A 22,697-nucleotide genomic window follows, 5' to 3' on the forward strand; every position below is an offset into this window, starting at 1 on the left:
TAACATGAACTTCTGTGTTTATTTTCACTTGTAGAATCACCTCCTACGAGTTGGAAACTAACTTTAGAAACACACTGTATATAGTTATAAATATGAACTGTTGAGGCTCGGCTGGACCTTTGGCATGCAAATGTGCAAATTTTTTCAAATTTTCCTCTCCATATGAAAAACTTCTTGGATATTTCAAAATATGAAAAAAATACATACACTTAGAATTGCTTCTTGAGCATTGACATGAATTTTCGTGTAGTTTTCTTCCACTGTTGTCTAGATATTATCAATAGTTTCGTGATTACGTAAGTCTATTAAACTCTTGATACTATCTAGACAACAGTGGAGGAAAACTACACAAGAATTCACGTCAATACTCTAGAAGCAATTCTAAGCGAATGTAATTTTTCATATTTTGAAATATCCAAGAAGTTTTTCGTATGGAGAGGAAAATTTGAAAAAAATTGCACATTTGCTTGCCAAAGGTCCAGCCGAGCCTTAATGCACTGATTGCACAATTAACTGTAAAGCCTTAATTAGTATAATATTATTACAGAGTTAAATTTAAAATTGAACATTCTGCTTCTTCTGATCAGCTCTGAGGATCATTGGCACAAATTTGGTGCTGACATGTTGCATTCCAAATACAGCAGTCAGAATCCATTGGCATGCCCTGTAACCAATTTTCAACTCATCAGCAAGGTGTTGAGTAGTTCGATGTTTTTTCTCATGAATGAACCGTTGAACTAGGGTAACCATGTTGGGCATTGTCCAGTTGATGTGTCTCCCTCTGTGTTCATTATCCTCAACATACGAGGATCATGTAAAAAATAAAGGAGGCTGCCTCGATGGCGCAGTGGTAGCATCATCGCCTTGTAATCAAGGGTCCCAGGTTCGATGCCCGGTGGAGGGACATAGTGGTTCGGATCCACTTTAAACTGTAGGTCCAGTCCTGATTAGCCTTTCTGTGCATAAAATGGGCTTAAAACAACAAATCAATCAATCAATAAAAAAAAGGGCCGATTGGTTATTATACAGAGAATAAAATCAAGCGAGAATTTTTTTTTTATGCTATACAAGTGCATACCCTACATAGTCACCGTGACACTCCAAGCATTTGTGGTACCGTGGAACAAGTTTACGTAGACCCTCTGCGTAGAAATCATCCAGTGTCTCAGTCTTTAGAGAGTTCCTGTAAATAGTCTTCGAGTCTGTTGTGACAGCTGAAACCTCTCTCACATGAAGCTGTGCTCACTGGTAAACAGCACAAAATGTCAAAATCTGGAGTAAATTGGGGAATCTTGCTGAACACTCCTCACTGTGAATCTTCTCCAGCATCTGATTCAAAGTCAGAGAAGGAAACAAAAGTTTGTATTCTGCCCACTCTGCTAACAGAACATCCATTTTCTCATTATAAAGGCTCGGGTTCAAGTACATGTAGAGCTTCTTTATTTCTTCTATCCCAAACTGAAGAATATTTTCTTTGGGAGGCCAACCCAAGGTGTCGAAAACATGCAGAGATGCAATCACATCTGTTGATATAGATTGCAATCTTTCTGTGATGTGCACCTTCGCATTGTTAATTAAGTTTCCTCTAACAGTCTGAAACTCTCTCTCTCCATCTTGAATGTATGTGAGCTGCACATCCCTGATCTTCCCTGAAATTGATACATGGTCCAAGAAATCTTGATTGCTTGGTCCAACATTAGATTCCAGGTCAGCCAAAACTGAAATACAGTGTTCAATTCTTATTTTCAGAGATGAAATCAAAAGACTCTTATTTTGCAGTGCCACACTTAAAGGGTTCAGTTTCCTGTAGAAATCCAAAAGGAAGTACAGAAGCTTAACAAATTTAAATTGCTTCAAACTTTTCAGCAAACCCTTATCTTTAGTGCCATCATTGTCTTTTCCATGGGTCACCTGTTCAAGATGGTTCACAACAGCTTTCCATGATTGCAAGAGATCTCTTACAGCACTTTCTTTGCTGGCTAACCACCTAATAGTGTAGATATCACTCAGTTTTAGAATTTCTATATATGTTTTACACAATATAACTCCTATAACTTCTGCCGTTTCTCTCAAGAGGTGAAGTCTTTAGCAGAGCCATGATAAAACTGAAAAATATTCCTAATCACGGAATCAAATGCTCTAAGATATTTAACTCCAACACAGCTAACTGCAAACGGTGTGCAAGGCAGTGAATATTTATAATTTTATTACAAATATTTTTCATTTGCACACCCAATACTGATTTGTGCCCGACCATATTTGCTGCACCATCAGTACCCAAGCCTACAATGTAATACTTGTTTCTGTATTTATTTTAACCTATTGCCCAATCTAAATAATCAGTTATGGCTGTGAAGTGACCAGCAGAAGTAGCGTTTGGGAGCTCTATTACTCCTAAAATGTCCTCTTTGATGTGACCATCAATTGCATCCATGTATCGAACATACATATTTGCATGCTCGACTGACAATCTATCTGTGGATCCATCAATCAGAAGGCTAATGTACGTACTTTTCTTTATTTTCTCCACTAGATCTAACTTCAAAGTTTCAGCTATGAAATGAATAAATTCTCTGCATTGCTTTTTATTGCCATACTTAGGTAGAACACTCACACTTAATTTTCCTGCCAAACACAGCAGATCTGCAAAGTATTTAAATGGCTTCTCATGTTTAGCTACATAGTATGCTACATTAAATAAATTTGGGGTAGGCATTGAGTGGACATGGGGTTTTCAATTGGCTCGCTTTCCAAAACCATGTATGAATGTTGGATTGAGATGTTCGGGCGTGTTTGACACACATTTGAAACAACAAAATTTTAGTCGCCAGCCCCAAACTTTTGGTCGTCAATGGCGACCTGGCGACCGGAAATTTCATGCCCTGGCCTACGGTACATTCCACCCCCGGCTGAATCAACGAAACTCCCTTACGTTCCCAAAACTTGGAAGCTGTTGACCTTTGATGCAGATAAGAAGGGAATTTGCATGATGACATCAAAGTCAGATTTCTGTCTAAACGGGAGGTCGCAACAGGGACAGTGAAGGTACAGATGAAGAAGCTCCCCTATGAAATAACTTACAAAGTCAAGATAATCTTCTAAATACTAGCAGCTACTTAGACTTCAGCTCATAAAGAACATAAGCCAATGTAATACGTAGCTGCTGTTCATGTTCTGTGGATTTATCCTTAAAGTTGTGAACTGTCTACATTTTCACTCTTCACTGCAAACAAATTATACAAAATAGTTTGACCTAATGTCCAAAGGGGGGCTGGTGGCAGTGCCAGGGGAGGCTGATGGCAGTTCCAGGGGGGGGGGTCTACGTGCTACGGGCCAGCACCTTGCACATAGTTTGTGATAACCCAGATTGTCCATTACAATTAGGTGCAATGTTTTATCAGACACTTCAGGAAACTCCTTGCCTAGGTCAGTAATGGTGAAACGGCGATTGAATCGCACTTTCTCATCAACATGTTGCACAAGGTCGTCTGTCTGAACAGTAGGCCTGCCACTCCGCTCGTCATCATGAACATTTGAACGTCCTTCAGCTGCACTCAGTCCTTGTGCGTTGAGAAATCTGATCACTGACCTCACCTCGCATTTGGCGGGATTTTCTATTACAGCAGCCATTTCAACTTCCTGCTGCTCGCACGTACGCACCTCCACACTGAGAAATATACCTCTGTTGCAGGCACAGAATACTAAAGCATGCTTCCGTGCAGGCGCAGCTTCGTCAATGTTGCCAGTCCCAAGTAAAAAATTATTGGCTTTTTTTTTTTTTTTTTTTTACATGTACCTCGTATGTCCAACCAGCCCTAATCTGTGCATGACATCATACGTAATTATAACATCTGTGTACATCTCATGTTTTTTTCCTTCCAGAAACACTTGTGTAATTATTGGCAGGGACTCCGTCATGCTTTTATGAGAATTGCACAGAATTTTATGCATACTCACTGTTTTCTTTCTCGGATCCATCACGAAATCCACCGCATACATGACTTCAAAATAAAGATGCAAATTGTCAGCATGTTCACTTACGTGTGTAAAATTTAGTACACCGACTCCCAAGATATGCTAGTACTACTGTTGCATTATGCTACTACAACTGCTGTCCAGATTTCAGTACTAGTCTTGTAATCAAGGGGTCGGGTTCGATTCCCGGTGGAGGCATATAGTGGTTTGGATCCCACTTTAAATTGTAGTTCCAGTCCCAATTAGCCTTACTGTGCAGAAAGTGGACTTAGAACACAAACTCAATCATTCAGTCAATCAGATTGCAGTACCAGTCCAAAAAAGTATAGATATTATGTCATATATAGAAGTATCTGTGATGGTAAAAATGGTTCTGCACGAGAGACACTGTAAGGCAAACTGAGCTCTTAAGGATTTCATTCATGTAGAAAATGTTTGTGTATACTTATGTGTCTGAATTAGATTTTTAAATATTATTATGAACAGGGATTGGATTTATTTATATGTAGTAAAAATGTGCTAAATATGTAAATACATATTTAGTTATTTTCACCAAAGTATAGAGTTAAATATGGACTGAAAATTGTAAAAATTTAAATTTTTAATAATATAAGACACTACACGAGCTTCTTAAAATACAGTACGCTTTAAATTGACATTACTTGTAATACAACACAAAATATGTTTTCATTTTCTGTTTCCAAACAACGAACAACATTTTGTTGTAAGTGTTCAAACGTGAATTTCCTTCAGTTGTCTCCTAAGATGGATTTTTACTGACTAAAACTGCATTCAATATTGCAAGAAGTACTCTGAGTGTATTTCAGGTTTGTCAGTTTTTCGGAAGAAATTAATCCAACTCTTTCGACCACACGGGGACATGTACCTATTGAGCGAATATGGAGTATATGTTGAGAAATGTTCTGAAATAACTAACTAACTAACTCTCTAGCCTTCTTAAACCCGAAGGTTCATGGCAGCAGCGACACAGGCCTTCCATCTGTCCCTATCTTGAGCAAGATCTATATACTCTTTTCCATCCCTACCGATTTCCCTTAGGTCCATCTCAACGTTGTCCCTGGTTAGGTTTCCCAACAAGAATCCTGTAAACTCCTCTTTCCTCTCCCATTCGTGCCACATGGCCAGCCCACCTAAGTCTTCTTGATTTAATTATTCTAATAATATCTGGACATGAGTACAAATTATGTAACCTTCTCCACTCACCTCTCTCCTCATCCCTTTTAGGTCCAAATATTTTCCTAAGGATCTTATTTTCAAATACTCTCAATTTATGTTCCTCTTTCAATGTAAGGGACCAAGTTTCACACCCATATAATACTACAGGCAAAATTACTGTTTTGTATATTTTAACTTTTAGTTTCTTAGATATTAAACGAGAAGACAAAAGTTTATGAAGAGAGAAGTAACATGCATTTCCTGAATTAAGCCTACTTTTTATTTCCTCTTTAATATAATTTTCATTTGTTAATATTACTCCTAAGTATTTGAATTTGGAAACTGGTTCAAACGAGTTGTTATCAATAATTAGATTTTGATTATTACCTAACACTTGGTTTCGGCCTGTAAGCATATATTTAGTTTTCTCTTTGTTAACTTCCAAACCTATCTCATTAGCAGTTTTGAAAAATATTTTAGCATTATTCTTAATTGCATTTATATCATCCCCTAATAAGTCTACATCATCTGCATACGCTAACAACTGAGTCACACCATTTAATTTTAGTCCTTCTTTAGTTTCTTTTACCTTCCTTACAGCATATTCTACTCACTACCCCTCGAAATCCGGAACTCATCTTCAGCATATGTCTTTAAGACACAATTAAAACATTTTTTATTGGGCACAAATAGTTAGCACATTATATTTTAGTGATAAATTGAATACAGTTAAGTGCAGAAAAACACTGAAAACCCTTATTCACCTTAATATTTCAAATCCCTGACTACTGTCATGAATATCTGATTGTGTATGTGTGTGTTTTGTTGTATGCTCGTGAGTATAGGTTAGGTTTTTATTCCCGTATGTATTTTTTTTCTTATAATTTTTTTCTGTAATTTTTTTCTTTGTAATTTTATATTTCTCTTTTTATATTTTAATATTTACCTTTCTATGTAATGGTTTAAATGTTGTTGTAAACATGGTTAAGTGGTAGAAAAGGCTACAAAGCCTTAACTTCGCCATGATAAACAAGATGCAATAAATAAATAAATAAAAATTAAAGAGCAAAATGTTCTGAAATATGGAAATGATATGTAAAAATAACTAATATATGTAAAATACGAGCCAAAACCTAATATATGTACAAATATGGAAAATAGAAACTGAATTTTCGGGTCTACATGCCATGATGCACAAATATACAACCTTAGTGACAATGAAGTTCGACCAGTCACAAATATAGGAGTGCGTTGTGAAAGAAGGAGAACACATGCATATGCTGAACATATTTTATTCAGCAGGCTACATGGAACAAAGGGAAACATAAATTTCCGCTGCAACGCAGCAATGTATGGTGTCCACACAAAGTAAAACATTTTCGTCCATCTGCACGTGACATTGAAGTTCAACCACTGTTAGAGGGGATCCTGTTTACCATGGTGTGACGCCGCCCCGTCGGCGAATAACTGTGGCAATGCGTCGGGGCATGCTGCGGACGAGTCGTTCCAGGTATTCCACATCGATGCGGTGCCATTCCTCCTGCAGGCAGGCGTTAAGAGCAGCCACTGTCGTGGGTCCCCTCTGTTGCACACGTCGCTTAAGAACATGCCACACATTCTCAATGGGCGAGAGGTCGGGACTCGATGGTGGCCATGGCAGAGTTCGCACGTGATGGCGAGTCAACCATTCTCTTGTCAACCGCGCTGTACGAGGCCTGGCATTGTCGTGTTGAAAGATGAGACGCCGCCTGTGGAACAGGTGCCTTCGCACTGTGGGAAGATACCTCTCCAGTATGCATGTATAGGCGTGTGCATTCACAATGCCCTCTCAGACGTGTAGTGGGCCAACCCCAGATGCCGTCATGCATCCCCATACCATCACTGACTCAGGTTTCTGTAACCGACGTGCATAACATTTTGCTTCATTCTGTTCCTCCTTCCGACAAATGGCTGTTTTCCGTATTTTCCCGTACACAACATTGAAAATGGATTCGTCCGTCCACAAAACCCTGTTCCCCTGCCGAAATGTCCATCCCCGGTACATTCGTGCCCACCGTAGTCGATTGCCTTTGTTCTACATGGAAAGGAAGGGTTTACGTTTCGCCTTGTACACTCGGTAACCGCATTGCTGTAGGTAACGGCGAATGGTTCTGGTTGACACTTCAATGTGAAAGCGTTCTCGAGTCCACAGTCGTAATTCGGCCACAGAAACATGATTGTTGGTCTGGATATAGTGCCTAAATATCCGTAGGTCACGCACGCTCAGCAGGCTTTTTCGACCGGGGGCTTTACCTGGCTCTGTAGTACCCGTATTTTGGTGGTGTTTGATGATGCAGTGGACGGTTGACTTGGGTAAGTTCAGTTGGCGCCCTATTTCCTGTTCACTGAGTCCATCCCGTTGCAACTCCACCACTCTTCTCCTCACGGTGTTCAATAGGTTTGCCCCTGGCCATGGTGATGATGCACTGCGGTTCCTCGGTGCACAGCACGCGCTTATATACGGCGGACTCCCTTATCGTGTCCGTGATGTCATGCTTCCGTCGAATGGGCCTCTATCTGGAATTTTCCGTATGGGTCTGGTGCCTGGTCGAAGTTCAATGTCACGCGTATAGTTCCCCATTTTCGTTCTTTACGTGACCTTGGGTGCAACATGCTGGGATCACGATTCTTGCCTGCTCACACGCCTCCTCTTACACACATGCGTCACTTCTGCGGGTCACCCATTCCACAACCTATGCCTCTGTGCATTTAATCACGTATTCCTTTCTGGTCGAACTTCATTGTCACCAAGGTTGTAATACAAAATATAACTGATTTCAGCTTCATACATAAATATGTATTTACATATAAATCCATTCCCTGATTATGAATATTAAAATTTCTTCATTTTAGGTAAGTGAAAGATTTGGCTGTATTTATTGTTTTTCATACACATGCTAATTAGTGTTGATAGAAGTTTGACCTGAAAAGTGTGTTTTTTCTTGCAGGCTCCAAGGTGGGCTTGTTTCCTGTGTGGCCTTGGGCTGTTTATCTACCAAAGTCTGGATGCAATTGATGGTAAACAAGCTCGGAAAACAGGAACTTCGTCACCCCTTGGTGAACTTTTTGATCATGGGTGCGATTCTATCTCCACAGGTAAGTGTTAGTTGGCAACAATTGCTAACTTTGTCTTAATGCATGTGCATAATTCACCCTTTAATGTAGCTGCCAAGGCAATCAGTTTGGCATGGAATGGTGTTATAATTGTTATATGAAGTACATACTGTGTGCTGCTTTTCTACATAGTTATGACCATTTTGACTTTTAGTAACCCTTCATTGTTGGTAATCGCTCCTTGATGCAGGAACACTTGAAAATCACTTCATGCAAAGTCTGGTCTGTAGGTGGGGATTGGGGGAGGGTGATCGAATCTGCTCTTCAACTGCGGTTGGCTGCTCTGCAAATCATCACACACATACCATTTAACAGGGTGTCTACCAATCAAGAATGTCAAGAGAAAGTCAAGAAATTATGCTTGTGGTCAAGAATTTTTGCTATTTTTTTTAACACAATAGTGAATTTATATTGTTATATACCTGTACTTGGATTTGTTAAAATTGAATATTTGGAAATTAATTGTATTCAGTTAAGGTTAATGGTTTTTCGCTTTTTTTCTTGAGAATTACTTTCTTATATGCATCAAGTTTTGTAAAAATATTAAAGTAATGTGACCATTTCCCATCCAGGATGAAGTCTGTAGCATTAATAATTAAAACAAATCTAAATCTCTTGTTAAAGTACAGCTTCAGTTTTCATCTTAACCAGCCTTGTGGTAGAGGTTTTCATTGAATAAAGATATCTATTTTGTTAATATCCAACTATACGCAGGGGGGTATTTAAGAAATTTCCACTGACTGTCTAGGGACAGCATGAGATAATGACTTTATGCCATGTAACATTTCTCCCCATGAATAAAATTTATCAAGCAGAGGGGAGGACACAAGTACCCAGAGAGGGGAAAATCCCCCATCCCCCCTATGAATATCACCCTGACTATAACTAAGTAGAATACATGTTAAGAGAAAGGGAGAAGAAGGTCAAGAAAAATGAAAGAAAGGCCAAGAAAAAGTCAAGAATTTTGGATTTGTTATTTTGGTAAACACCCTGATTTAATCATTCATGACAAGTTCTCCATGTACCTCAGAAAGTTGACTATAAATTTTAGCCACTTGATGTTCTTTACATTAAAAGAAATGGATTACAGACTGCAGTTCACATGCTTCTCAATTTTCGTAAACCATATATTTATTTATTTATTTCAGCTTTGTATACATGGCGAAGTTAAATGTTTTTATTAATGCCTTTTCTTCCACCTAACCATCTATTTCGACATTATCTTACATCTATTTAGTAATTAAGTATAGAAGAAAAAAATAGAATACAACAAAAATATACAGTTTATAAATACAAACGCAGACACATGCTCAGTATTTCACACAAGCAAAAAGGCAATACAGTTTATATTACACACACACTCTCGTTCTTACTCATACACACATGAATACAAGCAAACACATAACATTATGCTTAAACATAGTCCACAATGGTATAATTCACCTTAAATATTACATATAATCATTTTTTGTTCCTGTGCCTTACTTTCTTCTACATCTCCTACTTAGTTTTGAAAGTCAAACTTTTAATTTTCATTATTTAATAGAATAATTTTAACAGTTTTTTGAACGTCACAATTGAGGAAGAGGCACAACCTTCAGGTGGCAACTTGTTTTAAAGGTCTGCCGAGGAAACAGTAAAATAATTTGCATAAAAGTTAGATTTGTGGAGAGGAATGGACAGCAAAGACCTTTTGCATGATCTGGTGTTGTGCCTGTGAAAGTCGGAAAGATGTTGTGAAAATTACGTTTATCATTTAATTTAAGCCACTGTGTTTCGAAAAGTACGTTGTCTCAAGTGTTCTGAAAATCTAGCTTTATCATGATTCACGTCCAAATAAACAATACCACAATAGTCAATAATAGGAAAGACAAAAGACTGAACCAGTTTAATTTTAATGTGTTCAGGAAGGAATCTTTTGAGCCAATAGAGTGAGTGTAATGAGGTGAGATGATTGTGAGGGTATGTTTAGAGCCTAAATGACCATAAAAAGGGTCTTTATAAGAACATTTAGAGGGTGTGTGTGGATAAATGTCTCTTCAGTGCTCAGAATGAACCCGGCATTCCGGTTCATCTGGAATTTTTCCATTCCGTCTCGTTAGAAATCCCAACGGACTATTCCGGTTTGTTTAATTTTTTAGATATTTCTCTACATTTTCCTTTTCAGTGTGAGTTAAATTGTTAATACTCTGTAATAATACAAATTGTTGCATTCATATAAGCTTCCCCTCTATGTGGAGATGCATTTTTGCTGTGATGGTGCTTAGCAGAGTCTGTGTTGCCTTCATCTTTTTGTGGCTTGTGGTTTTTGTTTTCACTTTTTTATTTGTTAATTATTATTATTTGTCACTGAATTTGAATTCTCTAAATTTGTTTTAAATCCACTTTATGCACAGATAGCCGGGACTGGGCCTATAGTTTAAAGTGGGATCTGAACTAGTGTGCAATGTGGCTCCAGCAGGTGTCGAACCCGATTATTATTTGTCATGTCTTGTGTATTAGATTGTTCTTGAATATTAACTCAACAGTTAAAATTCTTGTCAGGCGAGCAATACATCCAATCCCTGATCATCATGTTATGGATGTTATGGAAATATCTTTCACTTGCCCAAATTGATACGTACAACAATTCAACAATTTTTCCCCCAGTTGCAGCATGTTACATAAATACTGTGAAGGTCTGCAAATGGTATCTGTGCCTTGCCAAATATCAACAGACATACTGGACATGTGCACCATTGCAACAACAGCAATACTTACAAGCATAAACTTATTTTGTGAATGTCATCTGTATTTTCGGGAAAAATGAAAGTACTGACAACTGGACCATTGGCGTTGCAATGTTACTGGCAACATTTGAAGGTGGGAGAGAATCAGGCCAGGGGTAGAGCCATACTTTTGAGTAGTAGTCCAGTGAAAATGATTTACACATCCTATTTGTTGTGACCTATGCTTTGATACCTTTCTCAAGCATCACTTCATTCATCGCCACTGTATTGTATTTGTAGGCAAATTTGAAGTTGTGACCAGATATTTTTTAAGAGGGAAAATATGTTTACTAATATTTTTTTGTGAAGAGTGTGTAACCAATCCCCTGGGCACAACACTCTTCTCATTAGGAAAATTTAACTTTCAAGCTGTATTGTTCCTTGATATGTATTGATAATTTATTAATTATATGAAGTCAGTTGTAATAATTAACTGAAATCAAAAGTAATTTTTAGATTTGGTTGCTAATGTTTTTAACATGTAAATTATAAGGATGCAAAGCTTGCACTTTGCTTGGTTTATGTACAAATTTCCTCTGTTCAGTTGTTGACTTTATTTATTATGATTTGTACCAATGTACTTTAATGTTTACTTATTAAATAATTGTTGCATAATTTGTGAAACACTAATCCAACTTTTGTTTCCTCTTGCAGTGTTTGTCGCATTATCAGCATGTATATCAGTTCAATTGGGTACTTATCCATCGTGGATGTTTTTCCAGTGCTTTTGTGCAATGACGCTTTTCTACTGTGCACATTGGCAGACATATGTCTCAGGTAAGGGTTGTTGATATTCGTTTCTTTCAAATTTTGTACACTTAAGCTGTGCTGTGGTTATAAATGTTGCACAAATGAAACCTGCTGGTGAAAATTATGTCAGCTTCTGTGGCAGTGTGGTTAGTATAAGCATGCTATGATGTCACGGGTTCTAGGTTCGAATCCTTGGTAAGGTATAGTAATTTGGTTCTTCATTTATTTATCTACATTATCATAATTAACATAACGAGGTAAACAAGACAGTGTAAAATAACCAAAATATGAATAGAGAGAGAAAGTGGTGTTCAGTTTATCCATAGCCACATTTTCAATTTCCTGATTGTTGATTTAATCTTTAGCGGATTGATGGGATATATGAGCGGATTGGGAATAAAACTTGATAAACCACAAAAGTATGAAACCGCAAAGAACATAGGTGAAAGTTCGTTCATTACATTGTCGCTTATGGGATACCCAGATGTTACCATGTGTTTCTGGATGTCAGTGATTACTGAAGAAACGTCCTTCACTATTGTACAGCAACTGGAGACTGTGCAGCAACTTCATCCAATGGTAACTCAATTTTTAGTGGAGTTTAGGCTATCAAGTTTCACTCCCGAGGCGCTCATATATATCCCATGGAAGATAAACCGATTGAGCATGAGCAACAATTAACATGCATTTCTTGAAAACTGCACACGAGATTTTGGTTTTGTCTTTTGTTCAGTAGTATACTTATGAAGGTATGACATACACAAATTGCAAAACAGTATATCCATTGTTACTATTAATAACAAGCAGAGTTTGAATTGTTTCCCTTCGAGTACTGTGAAATAGATTTTGTAAGAAGGGCTATAACTCCCCATTTTTTTGTGTATATTTCACTTTTACATGTAATATTGAGAACAGAACACTTTAACAATGAGCGACAATTAGGGGTCCAGATGTAGACCCAGGATAAACCTCCATTTTCGAAATCTCCTGAATTTACGTCTTTCAGTAATGTTACATAAGTTCAGTTTTTTAAAAATATTTTTTTAATTGAAGGACTGGCATTACATATCCTCCAAGAGTTGCCTTTTGTCACACTTCTCTCCAAATTTGGTTCATTCGGCATCCATAAGAATGACACTAGAAGTGAAATTCTGGAAATTGAGCAGGCAACATTGCCACTCTTGTATATTCTTTTTATTTTTTGCACCAAGAAGTATCAGCCTATTTTCAACTAAACATTGCATGGTTGTAGTAATGTACCACTGGCACACACTACATTTTTTCCCATTCACATCAGTCTATTGAAGTGGTCACAGGAGCATGCCAAATACCAATTTCATTGTTAAATTTCCATTTCTTCTTCCTTTAACCTTTATTCACCGGACCTCTCGAGGTGCACCTGTATTTTCATTTACGCCGGAGCCATTTCGAGTGGAGTCTTTTCAAACTTGCCGCGAAGTACAAAAAATCTTAACTCTAGAACTATAGATCAACCAATATAACAAGATGTGCCATGCACTGCAATCACAAAAGTGTAGCTGGACTTCCCGCACTGCTGTGTTGCCACACGTAGGCAGCGTGTTCAGCACTGGCCAACATAATATAAACACTTAAGAATTGTGACGTTCACAAGTCAATAATTTGCACGATCACATTTAGTTCATAAATATTTGAAATAAAACGCGAAGGTGAAGATACAACTTCTATAGGTCTATATATTAGTGAAATAACTAAGCAATATGCAGTTCACTATTACCTATATTTCCATTTTTGTCAGACACACTACACATAATGACTATTGATTCTTGTTGCTATAGGAACGTTAGAATTCCAAATATCTCGTTTATACAGCGTATAGTGCAATAAATAACATAAAACATAATTAACGTTGTACAAAGTAATAATTATACATTTTTTTAAACGTTAATATAAAGTGTTTTTTATAATATGAAATTAATAATTTCAATAAACATATAATTATATTGTGCGGATTCACAGGACCGTCACAACATTCCCCTCCTCCGGGAAAATGAAAACTACGAAACAAGGAGGAGGAGTTTTCATTTATAAATCAGTCAGATGTGTATCAACATAACTACAACAAAGTTACAAATGGACAGTATTATCTGACATTCGACAACAACGTGCACATAAACAGATTTGTGCCTAACTGGTAATAACAAATCAAAACATAATACAACATTCAATTGTACAAAATAATGAACAGAATGGTTTCATTTTTCAAGTATCTACTCTCATAAATTTAATTCTCAGACAAGAGTTGATTCCTCTTTTCTTCCGAACAGTTAAACACGCGAAGATTTGAAAAGTTCACCTTGTCATAATATTGCTGGTTCATTGTGTAAAGAATTGCATTATTGTCCTTAATTTCCTTGACAAGAAATGGCCCAATATACAAGTTGAACAATTTATGAATCTGGCTGTTAATTTTGGAACTAACTTGCCTATTTTTTATCATAACCAAATCTCCTGTTTGAAGTTTGATCGAGTTCAATGCATTCTTAATCTTCCTACTTCTTCTAGATTGTCTAGTCCTGATTTCTGCTAAAAACAATTTGCGTTTCCATGGCAAAGATTTAATTTGTTCTGGCCAGCTGATTTCTTCAAATATTGAGTCCTTCATATCTTCATGTAAGAAAAGTTCACTAGGAGATAATCCGGTAACTGCAGAGCATGAATGATTTAATAACTGAATAATATAATTTATTCTTGGATACCAACTGGTGTGATTATCATTGCAGAATAATCGCAGTAATCTAACAATCTCCTTATTGTACCTCTCAATAGGATTAGATTTCGGATTGTATGTAGTGGTAGTAATATGCTTAATTTTCCTTGAATCCATGTAGGCTTTCCACTCATTTGATGTAAATTGGCTTCCACAATCTGATAATAATACATTACATACAGGGTAATGTTTAAAATATTGTTCTTCAAAACGATTGATAATTTCCCTGGCAGTCGCTTTTCTTAACGGGTAAATCATAACAAACTTTGACATAACGTCTACAATTGTGAGGAGATATTCATATGTACGTGATCTTGGTAATTTTCCGATTAAATCAATAGAGAGGAAATCGTGAGGTTGGTGAGAAACGACGTGATATTCATCTCTACGCAACGGCCGACCTACAATCTTTGTTCGTGCACATTCTAAGCAATCTTTCAGGTAATTTCTAATTGATTTTCTCATGTACGGCCAAAAATATGCCCTTCTACAAGCTGCTAAAACCTTCTGATAACCAAAATGTCCATTTAAATCATGCATTTTGTGCAATACCAAAGGTATAAGCTCACGTGGCACTACAAGTTTACAAATTTCATCTGAATTGGGTTTATAAAAAAGCATTTTGTTGTGAAGAAGATACTTTGAAAAGTTTTTATCAGTTGTACTATCTTCCAGGTGAGAAATTACATTATTGCATTTTTCATCTGCTCGTTGAGCTTTTAACCAAATAGACGAAGTATCATCTTGTGAATCTTCCACAATTACTTGATTGATATATAATTTATCATCAAGTGCAGAATAAGTAGTACAAGGCGGAAATCTGCTCAACGTATCAGCAATATTATTCGAAACTCCTGGGACATGATATAACGTGAAATCAAAACACTGCAATTTGAGAGCCCATCTCGTAAGACGAGAATTAAGTGATTGTGCAGTTTTAAGCCAAGACAACGACTTATGATCTGAATATAAGTTGAAATCAGTTCCTTTAAGATATATAGCAAATTTCTCCAGAGCAAATAATATAGCTAAACATTCCAATTCGTGTGTACTATATGTAATCTCTGCTCCTCTAAGAGCACGACTGCCATATTGTATGACACGAATTTCATCATTATCAACTTGCCAAAGTACACAACCCAATCCTTTCTGGCTTGCATCAACAGAAACACAAAACCTCAACTCAAAGTCGGGTTGACTCAATGCTGGTGCTGAAATTCGAGCATTCTTTAATAACAAGAAAGCTTCTTGACACTGAGGTGTCCAATAAAATGGCACATTCTTGCGTAAAAGATGATATAACGGACTAGCGATATCTGAAAATCCCTGTATAAAACGATTCCTCCAATTTGCCAGTCCTAAAAATTTGCGAAGTGACCTTTTGTTTTGAGGAACAGGAAACTGTAGAATAGCTGAGTCCTTATCATGATCGACCTTAATCTCGGAACCAGACACCACATGACCCAAAAACTTAATTTCCGTTTGGAAAAATTTGCATTTGGCAAATTTTATGGACATGTTCGTCTTCTGCAATGTCTGTAGGACATAATCAAGATGTTCAAAATGTTTCTCTATTGTTGGGCTAAATATTAAAATGTCATCCACATATATCATCAGAAATGAATGAGTCTCTGGTCCAAACACCTTATTCATTCTTTCAACAAAAACAGAAACAGCTGATTTGATACCAAATGGCAAGTAACAAAACACGTGCTGTCGTCCTCGATACGAAAAAGCTGTGTACTTATATGAGTCGGGCGTAAGTGGTATTTGAAAATATCCACAGGAGAGATCAATCGAAGAAAAATATCTTGCACCCTTAAAATGTTGAAGTAGCTCGTTTATCGGTTCAACATGGGTAAGTGGTGAAATTACATGTTGGTTTAGGCGACGAAAATCCACCACTGGACGCCACTCACCATTAGATTTTGGGACGATATGTACTGGGTTTAAATAAGGCGAAGACATCTCTCTAATTATTCCCCAGGCTTTCCATTTTTCTAGTTCCTTTTCTAACGCTGCTCTTTTGGCGAACGGTACTGGGTATATAGGTGCCTTAATTGGTTCCTTTGTGTCTAGTTCAATTTGATAAGGTTCTACGAATGCAGATCGGGGTCGATCAGAAAACAAACTATGATATTCTATTATTATATTCTCAAGCTGAGACTGCTGTTCCGTGTTGAGTGATTCACACGACCGCACCTTCGTTGTGATCTGATCTAGAGAAACGACAAGTAAATTTTCTACTTCTTTCACTATAGTAACTTCCTGCATCTGCCAGCAATCCCTATCAGTTGTACTTTTGCTAGAATTTAATGGTTGAACCAATTCGGAACCAGTAGACGCCATCAAACTAATTTCATTTCTTCTAAAATCGAGTACAGCGTTGTATTGCCTTAAAAATGGTATTCCGAGAATTAATTCAGCATGCAGTTGCTTCAATACAAACATCTCCAAAGAAAAAACTTCCGAGTTAATTGAAATACTTATAATCTTCCGACCAGCAACACGAAACTTCTGATGTCCTGCAAACGGCAATAACTTAAGTTGATCCACTGTATCCAGTTTGGCACTCGGAATAATTGATTTTATACTGCACCATAATTCATAACTGACTAAATTACACTGGCTTCCACTGTCGATGACACACTGTATGGTAATACCGCAAACTGTTCCTGTGATCAGAGGTTGATCAGTAATAGGAGTAGGTATACCAGTATCATTTAAAATCCAAGTAGGTTCATCTTCGTACCAATCTAATTGAAAAAATATTGAAAGTGGATAACAATGATCAACTTCAGATAAAACGGAATTACTTAATACAGCATACTGACAAGTTGTGCCTATATTATCACTACGATATGATTTAGACGGACCCTCCATTATGTTAGTGCGAGCAAACTGGTCCACGTTCACCCGCGACGTTCGTTTAATGTTGCTTCAGGGACAGAAGAAATGAACTGTTTACAAGAAGTTTCTCTTGGATCGAAAGATGGAGCATTTTCATTTAATGGAGTATTCGCCACTGCAGTTGCATTGCAACTGTTTCCCGTTGACAACTGAGAAGACGAATATCCGCAATTGGCACATACACTGCATGGTTGGAATGAGTGGAAATTATTGTTAGAGAACTGAGAGTTAGGACGCAGTGTAAATTGCTGTTGTTCTTGCTCGTTTCTGGCATTGAAACGGTTGCTCATAAGTCTACCATTATTGTTGAAGTATCGTGAGCTTTGTGGACTTCTATTTTGCCGGAAATTTTGAGTTCCTGCACCATTACGTCTGTAACGATTATATGGTCTGTTAGTTAGGTTAGGTTTCCCAAAATTATTATTTCTATTAAATATCATTGTCTTCTGGCTGGAGTTTGATTGTTGGTTTTCAGCAACAAACGGAACATCTGTACGTGGAATCTTAATTCTTTTATTTTCATCGCTAGAAGAAACAAAATGAACACTATCATTAGGTCTTACGTTACGTCTTGAACCTTGATTTCCATTAGGTTCATCATCGTTCACAAACGATGAACTTTTAGCAACACTTTGAACTCTCAGTTTTGTCCTTGCACTATTATTGTCGGTAAAACTTTTAGAATTATTCCCATCATGTCGGAAATTTTTTTCACGTACATTATCATGAACATTAAAACTCTTGTTTGATCTTGAATTCACTAAATCCAACCTCTTTAGTAACGCAATTACATCATCCATTTTAACTAATCTAGCAGCTAATATTGTTTGTGCAATAGATGTGGGCAACTGATTGATTAAAATATCAATAACTTCTGCATCATTCGGACGATCAACTAAATTATAATATGCTGAATGCGTACGAATAGCAAAAACTTCCATACTACTTGTCGATTTAGGATCATATTTACGACTTCTAAGTTCAGATAATTGAGCCTGAGTTAACGAATAAGTCGTGTAGTGATTCAGAAATTCGTCAACAAACTGTTTGTATGATGAAAACGAATCGACATGAGTATTATACCAACCTTCTGCAGGTCCTTGAAAACAATTAGTAATACATTCAAGCCTTTGCATGTCAGGAACTTGCAGTAAGTCTAAGTAGGACGTTAAAGTTTTAATAAACTTACGTGGGCTTGATTTTTCAGGATCTCCAGAATATTTAGGAAGAACAGTAAGTTCATTCAATCTTATCAACCGTCGAGGTTCTTGAGTAAGCGAACGCATACAATTGTCAGGATAATCACATCGATGATTCTGCGGATTTGCTGACTTTTGGTTTACTTGCCTCTTTCTTTCCTGACCTGAACCATCAGAATATAAATAACGGGTTGGTTGACATAACTTGTTAGTATTACTGGTTCTCACTCGATTATTTCTAGAACGTTTGTGTCTTTCTGAAGCAATGCGATTGTGTTCATCATCAGAAACATCACACGCTGAAGAATCAGATGATTTAGGAGAGGTTAGGTTCCGTGCAGGAATACCAGGTTGACAGTTACTATTCACATGAGAACTGTAAACTTGTACAGGATTACTTGATTCAACATTAGTCGAAATATTAGATGTTAACTTAGTAATATTTTCCTCACATGCTTCCACGCGCTTAGTTATTTCGTCCTTGCTCACAACGGCTTCAAGTCTTTGAACTTGCCGAGACAACCCTGAAACATTGTTCTGGCATTCTGTAATCTGATCATTCAATCCAGAAAGTTTATCAGAATTCTCTGTACAAGTAGTGTTGACTTCCTCGATTTTCTCTGTTAGTCCTTGCACTTCTCTTTCCATTTCCTGATGTAATGAACGTGTTGCTAATTTGCAGGACTCGGCAACTTCAGCTAATTCCTTTCGTAATGATGTACTCAATTCGTGGAAGTCAAGCTTGAGTAGTTGCTGTGAAGTGTGAATTTCCTGTTGAGATTCCCTGATTTTTGTAAACTCAAGCTGTTGAGACTCTTGAGTTTGCCTCATTTTTGTAAACTCAAGCTGTTGAGACTCTTGAGTTTGCCTCATAGAATCTTGAGTTTGCCTCATTTTTGTAAACTCAAGCTGTTGAGACTCTTGAGTTTGCCTCATAGAATCTTGAGTTTCCCTAATTTTTGTAAATTCCACCTGTTGTGACTCGCTGATTTTCCTTAACTCTGCAAGTAGATCAAACATTTGAAAAGGAACATTACTTTGCCCCGTTGACGTCTCTGCCAACACAGAAGGACGAATGTCAATTTCTTGAACATTTTCTTGACTTCTTTTCCATTCCACGAAAGCTTCAATACTGAACGGATCATAAGAAGGATCACAATCTGTACAGAAATAATTTTCATTTAACTGGTATAATTCCCAATGCTTATCGGACAAACCCAAACATTGTAAATGATACCAATGGCCACAATTTTCACAAGCTACCAACCTTTCCTTATCGGGGTCTTTGCAGCACTTCACCATATTCATGGCACCATTCTTATTTTGTGATTCATCAGGTTCATCACCACAATTGATAGATCTAGCTGTAAGACTTGTTTTGGATCTCAGATTATAAGGATTACTTGATGCGTACATAATATAAATTTATGTACAAACTAGACTCACGAGAACAATGGTGTAAGTTAACACTTACGCAAAACACATCACTCAAGATCGTGCTGATAACGTTCCACAATACTGGACCACCAATTATACTGTGACGTTCACAAGTCAATAATTTGCACGATCACATTTAGTTCATAAATATTTGAAATAAAACGCGAAGGTGAAGATACAACTTCTATAGGTCTATATATTAGTGAAATAACTAAGCAATATGCAGTTCACTATTACCTATATTTCCATTTTTGTCAGACACACTACCACATAATGACTATTGATTCTTGTTGCTATAGGAACGTTAGAATTCCAAATATCTCGTTTATACAGCGTATAGTGCAATAAATAACATAAAACATAATTAACGTTGTACAAAGTAATAATTATACATTTTTTTAAACGTTAATATAAAGTGTTTTTTATAATATGAAATTAATAATTTCAATAAACATATAATTATATTGTGCGGATTCACAGGACCGTCACAGAATGCGATGCACAAACTGTAAGATGTTGATTAAATAAAGGAATGTTATATCTTGCGGTAGCAATAAAATGTAGCGGAAATTTGTAATGTGAAATGAAAACACAATATATGCAAAGAATAAAATAGAATGAAGCAAGTAAATGGAATAACTTACCTCACTGTTACATGTGTGCAGTTGGGGAAGAGGCTAACGGAGCGATGCCAGTCATATGAGGATTATCATCTTGTTCTTCACCGGTGTTTTCCTCACTCTGTGATGTGTTGTCATCTTCATCATCACTGTTCATGCCAAGCTCCACGACTAGCCATTCCACCTCCTGTTCCATAATCCCTGTCCGTGTCCCAGTACTCACGCTCCAGCCTTTTCACATGATCACAACAATTTTTCCACTCTAACGGTGTAACAAACGAAAAAGCTTGCCTTGTTAGTTCTTCAATCTTTGCAGCTGATTGATCAATATTTGCTTCTGCCAATCGCTTCTTAACAATACCTCAGATTAGTTCTGTTGGTGACAAATCACAGTGATAAGGAGGCAATCTCGGTGGGGTGTGACCATGTTCTTTTAATGTATCATCTACCACATACTGCGGTTCATGTTGGTGTTTTTTTTTCAGTACACAGTAATTCACTTTTTGTCATGTCCTCCTCAAAACTAATATTATTTGCTCTTAGCCATTACTGTACTTCAGCCTTACGAGATACGCTTGTTGGTGGTTTATTCACTTGCATCATGTGGTACGATGCATTATCGAAACAAACAATGCTGCTGGGAGGTAAACCAGCCAACAGATGTTCGTTATCCACTTTAAAAATAATATCTTCATTGATTTCATTGTGATAATCTCCCGTTGTGGACTTTGCTTTAAAAATTAGGAGAGCACCTGGGATAAAACCACTTTCCCCCTTGCATGTACTATAATAAACCTTTGCCCAACACTTCCACTTGAGTAAATCCCACCCTCACCTTCTACCTGCCAACATTTACCCACAACATATGTAGGGTGAATGTACGTTTCATCAAAATAAACAACTGATCTTTTCTCATTCATGTCATTTTTCCTCAATTTTCGCAGAAACTGGGCAGGTTTAGCAACAATATCATTCCTCTCTATCAACAAGTGTCTTCTGTTTTTGCATTTTGCAAAACGAAAACCAATCTCTTTCAAAAACTTTCTAAGCATTTCTCTTCCCTCAATAAAACCCATTTCATGGTTGACAACCAACAGCACTTTCTTTAAAGTAGGCAGAGTCTTTTTTATTGTGTAAATTTCCAGGACCTTTCGACGTAAAATGCATTGTTCCATATCAGCCATCAGCTGGACCCTGTGGCCGAGTGGTTAGCATATCGTGCTGCGATGCCAAGGGTCCCGGGTTCGAATCCCGCTCGGGCTTGGTTGTTTGTGAATGTCCATTCATCAATTTAATCATTTCATCACTCATCCCCATCTTCGCAAATTAGCCAAGAGGCACAAAACGCGAAGTAAAATAAACTAAATCCATCAATCAATCAATCATGATCTTTTTTGGGCTACCACGCGTTGCCTTACCAGGGATAGACAAATTTTTGTGCTGTAACCTTAGCTTCTCTTCTTATCCGGGAGATTGTTGAAACTGATTTCCCTGTGGCAGCGGCAGCTCGCATGTGCGCTGATTCCATTGGAAACGGCCATGATTTCAATCTTTTCTCTTCATCACAAAACTTGATGATGCTCCTGATTATATTTCTAGCCTCACTGTGTACTACAGGAGTCTATGAGATATTATGAAACAAATATACACCACACCACGCACACAATGAAATACAACACAATCAAACTTCAATCAAAACAACAAACACACGGAAAAGAGCGCGCTCAAAAGAGAAAGAAAAATGCTGTTTGTTGCTCCTACTTGATTTCTGGCGGGCAAACAGTAGAAGAATTTTTGCAAAGACGTACGCTGGCGTTGTGTCGATTCTATTAAGTAGGCACGGAAGTGTGTCATTTAGTTCACATATTTCCCACAATTCACGTCATTCTGGGTGCTCTATATTTGACGTAGACAGATGTAATTGGTTTTGTTTTCTTTCTTAAGGACAGGGTTTTTAGCA

The 22,697-nt window shown here is 37.3% G+C and overlaps 1 protein-coding gene across 6 annotated transcripts in view; it reads left to right on the forward strand.

Annotated features, from left to right (window-relative positions):
* Nucleotides 1-22,697, forward strand: part of bbc (choline/ethanolaminephosphotransferase 1 bbc) — a 122,562-nt gene that overhangs the window by 6,291 nt on the left and 93,574 nt on the right. For all 6 annotated transcript variants that reach the window (XM_083134054.1, XM_083134055.1, XM_083134051.1 and 3 more), the window contains exons 2-3: nucleotides 8,139-8,286; nucleotides 11,727-11,849. In XM_083134054.1, the coding sequence (XP_082990180.1) occupies nucleotides 8,139-8,286; nucleotides 11,727-11,849 (271 nt within the window). The remainder of the gene's footprint in view (nucleotides 1-8,138; nucleotides 8,287-11,726; nucleotides 11,850-22,697) is intronic.

The sequence above is a fragment of the Lepisma saccharinum genome, chromosome 13 (genome assembly GCF_977018435.1).
Source record: "Lepisma saccharinum chromosome 13, izLepSacc3.1, whole genome shotgun sequence".
Classification (NCBI taxonomy): Eukaryota; Metazoa; Arthropoda; class Insecta; order Zygentoma; family Lepismatidae; genus Lepisma; species Lepisma saccharinum.